Raw genomic sequence first — 13,655 nt, 5'->3', positions numbered from 1 at the left:
CCCTTCCATACAACCCCACCTCCAGACCCCCCATCCCTCAAAGCAACTTTGGGAACAGCTTGCAGAACTAGCTCCATAAAGCAAAGTTTGGGAACTCTACTTTAGTGGTTTCTATCCCCACAGATTTTGCTGTCTGAATAATATATAAGGAGTTTTGAGTGACAATTGCACCCATTTGAATATATCTTCAACTGACTCCAAAATTAGAAGTTTAAAATGCAAATTTTCAGAAAGCAAACTGTCTTTCCCATTTAGACATGTTGCTGAAATGTATTTGATTTTGTATAGGCTCTTATCACTTACCACCATATCTGCTATAGGTTATTGGATCAAAAGACTGATAAATATTGAACACAAATATGATTAGTTATGTTTAAATTTTATGCACTTAGAGATCCCTGACAATCTTAATATGATAACTTACATCCTTGATTTTGTTTGTTTTTTGGTATGTGCCTCTTAGGACAATTAGGGTAATGCAGATCTCTTCATTTATCCTCTGTAGAAGATGTGTATTGTGCACCTGTGTTAGTATGGGGAAAGACATGAAGCTCTTTCTATTGAGCCTCAGATATGGCAGCAGAGAATCTTCAAACATACTAGAAGTAGAACTTCACATCACAACTCTTAAATAAACTTCTTTACTTAGCTGCTTGGCGATGCATTAAATCTTGGCATACACAGAACAATAAAAACAGGGCAACTTATAAGGTATATCTCTGTTGGCTGGATTATGAAGATTAGCTTCTTAGCCGATGTTCAAAGAAGTCATTGAATATAAGCACAATCAAAACATAAAACCCTGAAAACCATTTCAATATCAACAGGAAATGGAGCAGACAGGGTATAGTCAAGACACTACTTTCTGCTACATAACATCAGGCCACATCACAAGGGATTACTCCATTTAATTCTCTAAGGGATGTGATAGAGTCCGCCTCTGAGAAAGACTTATCATCAGGAAGTAATATAATTATTCTCCTGGCAAAGGTGTACCTGCAGAATATGCAGGTTTGATGCAATTTAAAATTTAGGTCACTGGTATCGAGGATATGTTGAAATGGGATGAGTTGGCTTTCTTTTTTTTTTCTTTTCTTTTTTAAAATAGATTCTTTTCTCACATAAAAATACATCCTGATTATAGTTTCTCCTCCTTCCTACTCCCCCAAGTTCCTCTCCACCTCCTCTCCCATCCGATCCACTCCCTTTCTGCTTCTTCTATCTCTCATTAGTATAGAACAGACTTCTAAGAGAAAACAACAAAACATAACAAAATAAAATATAAAACAAAAATTATTACATCACAGTTGGACAAGACAAACCAAGAGAAAAAAAAGAATTCAGGAGAAGGCACAAGAATCAGAGACCCACTCGTTCACACACTCAGGAGCCCCATAGAAACACTAACCTGGAAGCCATAATATATACACAGAGGACCTGGTGTGGCCCTGTGCAGGCCCTGTGTATGCTACTTCAGTCTCTATGAATCCATATAAGCTTTGCTCAAGCTGATTTAGAGGGCCTTGAGATTCTTACTAATTCTCTAGTATATTCTGACACTAGCTCCTAGAGAAAGCAAGGTCTCTCCCCTAAAAGCAGCCTATGTCTGTCTCCTGCTGCTTTGTCCATTCACACAGTTCTCATCATTGCTAGAGGCTGAACCAAGAGCTGTGTTTCCTAAGTGTGGCAATGCCTCCCAGCTTCATACAAATCTTGTTAGACCTGTCAGCATTCACTTTTTCTCCAAATGTGGTATGTATGCCATTGCTTACACACAGAGTGATTTTAGGTAACTTGGATACATTGTTCATGTTAATAAAAAAGTGATTAATATATTAGAAATAAATCTGTCATTTACTGAATATTCCCTTGTAGTGCCAAGCAAAAAATCAAATATATTAACTTGACTGGTCATAAGACCACTGTGTGCTGGATCTTATTATCTCCATTGAACAGAATGGAGATACTAGGAAGATAAATAACTTGCTCAAAATCATGTAGTAAGAAAAAGCCAAAAATTCAATGACAAGTAGTTGAGCAGGGAGCCCCACTTTTCTATTTTGTGGACACAGAATGCACAGGCTGGCTTTGAACTTGAAAGACTGCTGGATGCAGCTTCCTGAATTATTTGGGAACCCAGGCATGTATTATAGTGCTCAGATGGACAACTTTTTAACTCAATTGCCTAAGTAAAATTTTAAGGAAGATATGTCTGTGGATATAAAATACAATCATCTAATGGCTGGGGAAGGCTAAAGCGCAGTTGGTAGAGCACTTACCTAGTATGCAAAAAGCCCAAGGTCCAATCCCAGCACCACATAAACTGGTTGCAGTAGTGCCTGTCTGTAATCTTAGCATACAGAAGGTGTAACTAGGAAGATCAGAAGTTCAAGGTCACTCTTGGCTACATAACAGCCTGAACTTCACATTCCATCTCAAAAAAATAAAGTAAAGTAAAACAAATGCAATAAAATAAAGCCATTCAAATTGTATGCAAATGTCTGGAGAACTGGTAATAGTGCTGGAACGTGTGTGTGTGTGTGTGTGTGTGTGTGTGTGTGTGTGTAACTCGAGATTAAGACTTCATGAGCTTTCAAGATGACAGTCAACAGGCAGAAACTCGGGTCAAGTATAGCTGTCACCCCTCCAGAGATGAACAGCCCTGACTTTCAACTTACCTGCTTCTCATTTTGTTCAGAAAATTGTCTTGATCAGGTGGGATCTTCCTAATTTTGCACATTTTTTTAGACATACAGTCATATTTCTATGGAAATATAAATAATTCAAATAATTCTGAGAAGAAAGGCCTCAATTACTGTATATTACAATTTGAGGGGGAAAAAAAACACTTAAACTTAAGAAAGGAGCTGACAGTTGGAGCATAAGCATTACAGCAAGTTTCTGGTGTCTTCTCCTGAGGTTTAAACACATACTTTCTTTTAAGGGCAGAAGTTTAAGGTCTGGCTGGGGAATAAAGACCCGTTCTGTCTCATACTTCCCAATTCAAATCTAACATTTATCAAATGACTCATAAGTACTGTATTTTGTAAAAAGGAGCTGGCGGGCTGGGTATATTAAGCATTCATTATTATAAATTTGTATTTTAAAAACCCAGGATCTTTTCAGTAAATATGCAAAGGTTTCTCTGACAATTTCTCTCCTTTTTAATAAAGCCAACGCTCACTGAAATATTTTACATAAACCCCTTACATCTAAAGTGGATTCCTGGCATCTGGGAGTTCAAAGTCTCCCCAAATTCAGAATGGGGGAAATGCTACATAATTACATCTCATTGGAGAGTAAGTCATAAAGTAATCAAAAATGTTTCGAACCAAAAAAAGTACCACCTTGGAGTGACATTTCAACTAAACAAAGCGCTGTTAGCAATTACATTTCCCTAGTAATTTCTTCTTCATGAGATGAGAGAAAAAGTGTGCTGCCATGGCTTCGAGAAGGTATGGCAGTCAAAAAAGGCACTAACCAGACACAACTGGCCAACAAGACGTGAAAAACCAAATGCTTTAATGAGGCTATGAAGAACAACAGTTCAATTATTTCATTGGATACATTAATATCAATCATAATATACAGTGCTGTGGACATACAGAGAGGATTGCCGCACCCAACAGCAGGGGCTGTTATTGACTTTACAGTAGCAAGTGTCCGCAAGAGACAGTCATTTGTTGTCTTTGTCAAGAAGTCGGGTTGCTGTTTATACTGTCATCAACTTCTCCCCAGTGCATTTTTTCAAAAATATTAATAAGTGCATTCCTTTGTGCTTTGTATCTTTCAATGTCCTGTGTATTTCATTTGTTCTTATTGCTTTATTGTTTATAAACAACCAGACTGAACTGTGGCATGATCTGGGTATGACCAGATTGGTTGAGTAGTTTTTTGTTGTTGTTGCTGTTTTTGGCAAAGTTAGAAGGTTTGGTATTTCCATTATGTTACCCAGAGGAAGGTAAATAATTTTGGTATATTGAGCACTCCAAACGGAGGTACAACCCTGAGTCACAATTCTGCACCCAGGGGTGGGGGAGTGGCATGGATCTTTCTTTCCTTAAGAACAGTGAGCAAAAATACTGCCTCTTAGCTTAACCGGTCCCTGAAAGAATCCACATTCTCGCTGGCACAAAAGAAATAAATAAAACCACCCCCACGTTGCAGCCTCCAAAGTGTTCAGCTGCCTCTCCCAGTGGCTGTGTCTTCTGATGAAGGCACCAGGGAAGCCCGCGAGAACAAGCCCAGGAGGTTACAAATTAGGGGAGCGGTGCAATATGCCATACTTTCTCCCAACAAAGCTTTCTAGAAAGTCGCTCTGCTTTGGCCATAGTCACTCAGCCGTGGGTTAGTCAACCTTGTGAAACCTTGTTCAATTATTTAAAAAGAAAAAAAAAAAGTCAGAATCAACTAAGAAAAACTAGAATCATAGCATTGCAATCTTCAATGTCTGCATCCAGCCCTCCCTCCCCCCCACAAATATGAAGAGAAAAACAGACAATGCTGTGATTGTATTGGTGAACGCTATGGTACAATTATCTGTTCATGCACATTTGCATTTCTATTCTAGGAAAAGTCACACACTTAAGGAGGTTGAAAGAATGGGAACTTATTTTCCCTACCCCCTTAAGTAATAAAGCTACAAGACTGGATAGCATCATCAGTGTTTCCAAGGATTTGCATTACCCAACATGCATGGGGACCGCACACTTGACAATTCTTACCAAAGCCATCCATTCATACATCTGACAATCACTCCTCCTGGATCTTTCCATCACCCATCCCCAATTCACATTTGACATTTAAACACTTTTAAAAAAAAATAGAAAGAAAGAAAAAACCTTCCTGAAAAAGGTTTTTTGATGAAAGAATTTGGCACTGTCAGTAAAATATATTTCATATTAAAAATATCTAAAGGGAAACTGGAAGCTCTTAGAATGTCTACAGAGGCACCATGCTACATCTTCTCTCTTCACTCCAGACACCATCTTGAAACTTTCTTACTTTACAGATCAGTCAGTGCTGGTCCAAAAAAGACTGCTGAAATATTTAAGGCACTTCATTCTGAAAGGATATGCTTTATGCCACTCACTATCCAATCATAGGTTGCTACTGAGAAATTCCATTCAGCAGCCTGGCATGTAATACTATATATCATCTGTATAAAACATATAGACTTGATACGAGTAACTCTACAGTTATTGCATAGGGCTACACAAGTAGGTAATGCACAGAAACTAACTTTACAATGTTGCCACTTTGTTTAAACATTGTTATCAAGTAATTCGCCAATACAGTATTTCCCTCTTTAAAGAGAAACCAGCCAGTTTACTGAAATAAATCCCAATTTAAATGACCGCTGTGGGCATAGTAAATGCTGTGGTTATCAGTCTTCAAGAATATAGTTATTTTCATATCCTAGAAATGCATATGTAAGTATTTTTTCTAGAAAGCTTGGTTTTTAACCTATTAATACTATACCTTAAATGTGTTGAAAAAACAGTTTCAAGTGATACTGGAATATACAAAATATTTGCAAAGCTCTCTTTGCACACAAGACTTGCGTAAAAGTAGTCTTTCATGGTGTACAAAGAATGCCGAGAACTAACAGTGAGTTGTAAAAATATTGAAAACTCACCATTTCAAGATGCAGATTCTTACAAATTAATACAAACATTGAAAAAAATGATGATAATAAAGAACCATCAAAATGACTAAAACATAATTTAAAAATAAAAATAGTAAAGCCAATTAGAAATGCGCCCAGTACAGTTGTCTTTATCAAAAGCAAAAATGAAAAAGAAAAATGAAGCAAACTTCTGGTGCTCCTTGATATTTTTCTCAGAGAGGACATTCATTTTCATTTCAAAATAAAACACATCTTATGAAAAATTGAATCACACCTATTATGAGGAAAACTGTAACTGCGCCCAATAAAAGCTAGAAAGGTAAGGTCCTATGTTTTATGCCTTGGTCTAATATCTCCCTTCAGTTTGGGTTAGCATAAGTTACATTTTCTAACCAGACAATCGTCATGAAAATGACTGATATATTTGTCTCTATGTAATGTGTCTTCTTTGAGTAGTTGCAGTACGAAGGTAACAGATGCTGGGAGGCCTGTGTCGTTAAGGCAGTACCAGGGAATCAATGTATTTATGACGTGGAAAGGGCTCGGATGTCCTTTCCACATTTTTCGTCATCATCATCATCTTCGTTTTCTTCTTTTGGTTTCTTTACATTCATGTAATTAAACTTTACATGTTAGTTTCCAAGGAGGTCACAGACAGACAAAGCTCACACCAAGTTTAGTTTTCCCCTGAATGAAAATGGACAGACACTTCTCTGAAGCAAATGTCCCCTTGCTCAGAAAGCTCACACTTCGAGAAATCAGTTCACAGATACTGCACGCTGATGGCACAATACTTTGGAGGCCTTTGTAGTTGTAAAATAGAATATACAAGTCTGGCTCACAAAATTCTAAAAATAAAATATATCCTGGGCTACTGATACAGCATGAAAAATTCATATTAAAGGAAAATTATCAAGAAAACCTCTTCAGATGAGGAGTTATGGAGTCTACTGAAGAAGACAGGAAGCAGTTTGCGCAGAGGCAGGGCAAGGTGGGCTCGCTAACACGCATGCTCCGTTTCTTCTGCACTCATACTGCTCCTCCGGCTGCTCGTTTTAGACGCTCCTGGGGATACTGACGACAGCAGCGGGTCAGTGACACCAACTGGCGAGAGGGCATCGTCCATCAGGATGTCTTCCAAGTTGGAGCCCATCTTCCTGGGGATGCTATAGGCCGGGCTGCTCTCCGGCATGGTGCCAAGGTTGTTGGTGAAGGTGATGGTACCGTCCGTGAGATCCAGGGTTGTTGTACACGTCAGGTCTGCCTGGTGCTGGACAAGTTCCTGGCTGCAGTTCTCAAGAACTGGCTCTTGCTTGATTATGCGGTTCACCAGGTCAGGCGAGCAGAGACCAGTGGATGGGATGAGGGAAAGTCCATGTGCTCTAGCCTGCATCTCAAGCTCCTGCAGAAAGGTCAAAGTTGGACAGTTAAGTAGGCGCATGTGCATGGCCAACTTCCACTGCACAGAAACTGTACAGGTGCGTGTTATGCACAGTTGTCCAAACCCATGGAATACGCATTACCGTGAGTGTCTCTACCCAAGGCTTTGGAGGGTAAGAAGCCTGCTCTAACTAAGGGGCCATTGTGGTGCCCATGATGATGATCAGAGGGACCGCATGGTCAGGGGATGTGTGGAGCTGTCTGGGGTTTGCATTCTACTGTACCGTATGGCTCCTGAGACTGCTTTTAATAACTGAAGTCTATTTTCTATTTTTAAAAAGTCAGAACCTAGGGACAACTTGTTATAAGTTGTTAAAGTTTTCTGCTTTTAAAAAACAAATTCTGCACTTCCTGAAATTCAGGACAGGTGGCATTTGTTGTATAGAAAATATCCTTTGAGATGGTATTATGTATTTTATTATGAATTACAAATAGAATCACTCTCTTGCAGATATTAAGGATTAAAACAAGGCTACACACCCAGGTCAGACTGACCATAGTAAAAACAAACAAACAAACAAACAAACAAACAAAAAACTAAACAAAACCCATCTACAGAAAATGTTGGCAAAGGTGTGGGGAGACAGGAATCCTTACACATTGCTGATGGGAATGTAAGCTGACGCAGCGACTGTAGTAGTCAATGTGGAGAACTAAAACAGAACTACCCTGTGGTCCCCATCACACCCTCGGGCACGTTCCTGAAGGACTCTAAGTCAGCACAACTTAGAGATACTTGTGCAGCCATGTTTATTGCTGGGCTGCTCACAATGGCCAGGATACGGTCAGCCTAGGTGCTCATCAATAGATGAGCTGATAAAGAAGATGTGATACACCTACACAAGAGAGTTTTATTCGGCTCTGAAGAAACAACAAAATCACTTTCGGGAAAATGAATGCACCTGGAGATCACTGAGAGAAGCAAAATGAGCCAGACTGTGTTTTCTCTCAAGGGTAGAATCTAGGTTTCTTAAAGTTTCTATGTATGCGTAAGACAGAAGGCAGAAGGGGCACTCCAGGGAGGATGAAGAGCGCCAATGGAAGGAGACTGGGTAGGACAAGAGAGGGTAATGGGGATGGTCTATGATTCACATGTATGAAAACATTACAAGGAAACTCATCTTTTTGTACAAGGCAGAATGAGAACTAACAGAACTATAATACTGAGCAAACAGTAATACAAGGGCATATAAACTGCTTGGCAGATAGCTTAAGATTTCAAGGAAAATGGTAATGGTGGCACTCTCTCAACAACTACCCAAATCCCAGACGGTAGCCTGATTTAGCATGAGGGTGTTTCGTACTTTTCAGTGCCCAGTTTTAGTGTAAGTGTGCCACAAACTTTTCAGTCCCCATTTTCAGTGTGAGTGTGCTACATCATTTTCAGTCCCCAGTTTCAGGGCAAGTGTGCTACACACATTTCAGTCCTCAGTTTCAGCAGTCCCCACTTTCAGGGTGAGCCTGCACATACACACTTTTTGGTTGCCTCACGGCACTTCCACATAGGTTTCTGGGGAGGCTGTAGGGACAAGGACTTCATGAGCACTGACATGGAATGGGACGTAAGGGTGGCTTACCATCTAACCCAAGGTTTCCATGAATTGTACAACCTCTAGAAGCACTATGTATTAGTAACCACCATAGTTAGGGGTGGGGTCCTAAAAAAATCAAACAAAATGCTTGTTTTTTAGTTAGCTGCATTTCCCTCAAACTGTTACCAAGCTGTTGAGATGTAAGTATTCAATTGTTTGGGTGTAACAGAAACAGTAGCTATTTCTTATGGCTTCTGGTTACTAAGACACCAAGGGTGCCATGAAGTAAACACTCTCTATGTTCCACACAAATCACTAAAGCTTCTTGAAATCTAACCCATCTCACCCTGGCAAAGGGAAACCTTTATATTTTTAACTCAGTGGGAAAGTTCTCATCTATAACATGACTGATGTCTTATAAGGAGCTGTACTTTCTTACAATGGGCTGAACTGTGCTCCTAAATCCGTACACTGGAGTCCTAACTCTAGTTCCTGAAACTGTGAGATTGGCACACAAGATCTTCGGAGTGGCACACAAGATCTTCGGAGTGGAGGTTAAGATAAAATGAAGCCACTCTTGCTAGCAAGGTTGATCTCTGACATTCTCCAAAACAATGAGAAAGCTATCCTGCTACTTAACCTCCCCTGCTCGGTGGCCTTTTGCACAGTGGCACTAGCCTACGATGGACACACTGTGTAAGCCTGGGACTTCTCAGACCTCATTTCAAGACGCCTTCAATCCATGTTCCCCTCTTACATATTCCTAGAATGAACAGCAGGGGCCCCCAATTCTTCCTCCACATGTGAATGCTGTCCTATATTCATGAGAGGAAAGGGACTTTGCACATGACATGGCCTCTCCACTTGGCCCACATGTGTGGGGAGAGCTATGTATGGTCTGTGTTAAAACTGTTGGGTCTGTGAGCTCCTACTCTGGAAGCAGTGTGAATGGGGGATGCTTGAGTATGAGATGCCACATCAGTGTCTGCCTGCTCCTTCAGACCAGCTCTAGAAACAAGCCTCTCCAGGCATCATGCTGAAGCCCTGGGCTATCTAAGAGAACAATTCTCTTGATAATAAGGCTCCCTGCTCTTTCTTCCATGAAGATTTCTGCATGGATCACTTGGAGTGAAAATGAAGGGAAGGCCCCAGGCCTTGGCCAAAAACCCAGGCCCTAGAAACTCTACACCAGCATGAGGAACAGGAGTGCAGCTTGTCTTTTCAAAAAACAAGCAAATAAATTAACTCAGGGAGACGCAAACATCATACTGTACTCCTTTGTTGTTGAACTAAAAGTGTTTATCAACAGATTAAAACAGTTACTTCAGTTTCTAAATGAGGTGTTAAATCGCATGCAGAGCTCTGAGGCTTTGTGGTTCTGTAAATGCCTAATTAATGATTTTCCCTATGACAGGCAAAGGCAGTAAAGCCAGCCTCACTGTCAGCAGGAGAAGGCTGAGACGACATTGCCATGGGCTTGCCAAGGTCCATATTTCACAACAGTCATATTTAATATGAATATGCAAGTTTGGAACCTGAACACAAAACCAAACTGAGCTTCTCTTTGGAAAAACTTACTATATTTTAATAATTTAACAAGGGAGCTTCGTAAGCTACCTTTATAAATAGGTACCCAAGCACCAGGTATGTAAATACCTAAGGCCGTTTTATAGAAGAGATGCAAGATGAAACAAATAACAAATTCGAGGAGAGAAGGTAGGAGAAAGATGTTCAAATGACATCTAGCCTCTGTTTAACCTTCTGGATTATAAAGGCCAGCCTAGGGGAGTGCCACCTTCTGCCTCCTGGCTCCGTGACTGAGGATTACTGCAGCCACAGCAAATGTGTTGTCTTGGGGGGAAATGTGAAGTGTTGGGGAGTTCTGGGAAGAAGGGTGTTCAATGTTCATGATGCCCACACTCGAGCATAATGCGATGCAGATTCATTCACACTGAATACCATCTAGAAGTACTAAACTACTGGCTGGGTGAAGCTTGTCTGATACCCAGACAGCACATCATAATTTTCTTGGCCTTAGGAAACATGTACACGTTTCTAATGGTGCTTGGGGGGGGGGGGGGCACAGTAAGATGGAAAAATCCCCAACAAAACTGACAACACTGTGGAAGACAAGACAATTAGGCTGTAACTCAGAGGACTGCTACAAAAAGCCCTCGACCTGGGTGGGGCTCAGCCTTCTGGCAAAGAGCCTGCAGGCAACTCAAACTTGCCACTCTGCACATGCCCAAGAGCGACTGTGAAAGTGACATCAGCATTAATTTTGAGTTACCAATAATGTTCTACCAGGAGGTAAATTCACAGATATTAAGACTGTGTCTCCAGCTCCTTCAGGGCTCACTACATTCTCCTTCCTCTTGTACCAAAATCCCTTGACATAGTGCAGGGTAGGTACCTGTACTCTGAGCAGCAGATGCCGGTTAGCATGTTCCAGCTTCTTCTGTCGGTTTTCAAGGTCCTTTGCACGCTGCTGTTCCCGTTGCAACTTTCGGATGTAGTCCACGGAGGCCTTTAGAATGGTTCCCTTGTTCCACCGCATGTCCCTATGATGAGACAGAAGACAGTGGACCCTTTTAGGAATTGAGGTTCAAAGAAAATCAGCACTCAATGTCTATCTGGAATAGTATTTGTACATAAGTAATGGCTAGTACTCATTAAGTGCTCACCACTGACTGACTACTGGCCACTCATCTGGTGTGTATCATCTTACTTTCTCCAGATGTATTCCTTTTATAAGGTGGACACATTGTGCAGATGTTGAAACCAGGATAGTGCAATTCCATCTAGATCACATATGTCTCACTAGGTGGAATCAGTTATTTAACTCATGTGTGCTGTGTGAGTTACCAAATCTTATTTGTAAACTGTCTTCAACAGTTGCATATATCTGAGACCAAAAAGATTTACTCACTGGGATATGATAAGAACAAGTCCTGTGAGATCCCACCACTTGTCCGTGGTGTGAAAACACCACTCTTGGATTTTTGGTTTGTTTGTTTTTTTTTTCAAGACAGGGTTTTTCTGTGTAGCCTTGGCTGTCCTAGAACTTGCTCTGTAGACCAGGCTAGCCTCTAACTCACAGAGATCCTTCTAACTCTGCCTTCTGAGTAATGGGATTAAAGGCGTGCACCACCACTGCCGGGCTCACTCTTGAATTTTCATCATACTTATCATGGGCTGTCGGTCTGTCATCTATCCTTTCTCTGTACCCATTTTCTCATCTGCAAAATGATGACACTACATGTGTATGAGTAAGCAGCCTTGTAAGTGCATTATTGGAATCAAAGGAGATGTTTTGTATGAACCTGAGAATACTAGTCAATACTGGAACAGGGGCTGTATCAGCCCAGTAACTGCACTGCCATGGTTTGATACCCAGTGAGATGCTGCCCCAGAATCCCAATCTCAACAGCTGCCAACAGGTGTGACTTTCAGTTTCATCACTGTAGCTCAGTGTACTCATGTAATAAAATTACCATCATCAGTGAAATGTGGACAAAAGCCATGCTGGTTAGATCTTTGTCAATTCAACATGAGCTAGGGTTGTCTCGGAAGAGGAAATATCAACTGAGAAAATGCCTCCATCAGACTGGCCTTCAGACAACAAGTCTGTGGGCATTTCTTGGTTAATGATGGATGTGGGAGGGCCCAGACTATTGTGTGACACCTCTATGAAGGTGATCCTTGAAAATGCAAGAAAACAGGTCGAACAAGTTATGTGGAGCAAGCCAGTAAGCAGCATTTCTATATGCCTCTGCTTCAGTTCCTGCTTCCAGATTTCTACCTTGAGTTCCTTCAGTAATGGACTCTGATTGGAAAATGAAATCTAAACAAAACCCTTCCTTTCCAAGATGCTTTTGGTCAGTGTTTTACCACAGCAACAAAAAGCAAACTGGGACAAAGTCACCCTAAAAAAATCTTAGAGTTCCCCAGAACAGACAATGAAGAATGAACTCTATTTATTATGGAAGTAATCTCTCCAATCTTTCCTTGTAGATAACCTTCAACACAGTGACGTCAATGAGAATGATAAAATGAAAATCTAGTTGATGTAAATAGAAGCATCAACCCCATGACCTAGAGCTACTAAGAGCAGATCAGAAGTATCACATGGAATAGATGAGTGACAGGCCATTAAAACAAGCCACCTAGTAACTGGTCCTTACATAGGTTGGCTGAGGGAAAACCAAAAAACAAAACAAAAAAACAAAACAAAAAAAAAACCAGGCTATCTACTTTGACTCCAAAGAGGATAGTCACAGCTCCCATAAGTCCCTACGGTGGTTCTCCAGTGTCTGAACACCAAAAATAGCAATCCAGAGGTGTCCCAAGATACCCAGAGTGAAACAGGGACCAATTCTCAAAGCTAAAAATCAAAGCATCAAAAGCTGCAGCAGCCAGCAGAAACACAACTGTATTGGATGCTGCCTGATACAGGCCACCAAAGTGAAAAGTCAAAGTCGGGCTTTTCCAGCCAAAACCATTGGCCACTCAGTTCTCAAGAAGTATATCTATCAGTTATCTGGGGTGTACTTCCTTATGAGTCTCAATCAATTATGTTTCTTGGCTTAAAAGGATTCAAATACTGGGTTTTGGGTAATTAAAGGAATCCTTTTCCATGTACAAGTATATATGTCTCCCAAATATATAAAATCAACCAAAGCTTACTTGTTTGAGGGAAGGAGTGGGCATGTGCTGAGACATGTGCTGGGACACTAATCAGGTAAAGTCTGTCTCTATTTCAGTTCAAGGCACACACTAGAAACCTGCTTTCAGAAAGCCACTATCCATGTGACAGTCTGTTTTATCTGAAGACAGTGTCAACCACTCAAGCTCCCTATCAGCTCAGGCTACAAACATGTAAGCATTCTATTACAATGGAGGAGCCATGCAAATCCAAGCTTACACTGGGGCCCCATAATTTCATAATCTGTTGCTGAAGAGATTTGCATGCTTACAATTTAAAAAGAATATGCTAAAAAATGGAAAGCTGATAAAGAACAGGAAATGGGAATTCAATTTCAACTACCATGCAA

At 40.7% G+C, this 13,655-nt stretch overlaps 1 protein-coding gene across 6 annotated transcripts in view; it reads right to left on the bottom strand.

Annotated features, from left to right (window-relative positions):
- Positions 1-4,440: 4,440 nt before the first annotated feature.
- Mitf (melanocyte inducing transcription factor) overlaps positions 4,441-13,655 on the bottom strand; it is a 217,018-nt gene continuing 207,803 nt past the window's right edge. For 3 of the 6 annotated variants that reach the window (XM_036182288.1, XM_036182289.1, XM_036182290.1), the window contains exons 9-10: positions 11,015-11,162; positions 4,441-7,031 (exon numbers count right to left, since the gene is read on the bottom strand). In XM_036182288.1, the coding sequence (XP_036038181.1) occupies positions 6,630-7,031; positions 11,015-11,162 (550 nt within the window). In that variant the 3' untranslated portion in view covers positions 4,441-6,629. The remainder of the gene's footprint in view (positions 7,032-11,014; positions 11,163-13,655) is intronic. The other 3 variants (XM_036182292.1, XM_036182293.1, XM_036182291.1) reach the window with 2 other exon arrangements.

Source organism: Onychomys torridus, chromosome 3 (genome assembly GCF_903995425.1).
Source record: "Onychomys torridus chromosome 3, mOncTor1.1, whole genome shotgun sequence".
NCBI lineage: Eukaryota > Metazoa > Chordata > Mammalia > Rodentia > Cricetidae > Onychomys > Onychomys torridus.
Note: the sequence above shows the minus strand (reverse complement) of the source record. Positions and strands in the feature narration are given on the sequence as shown.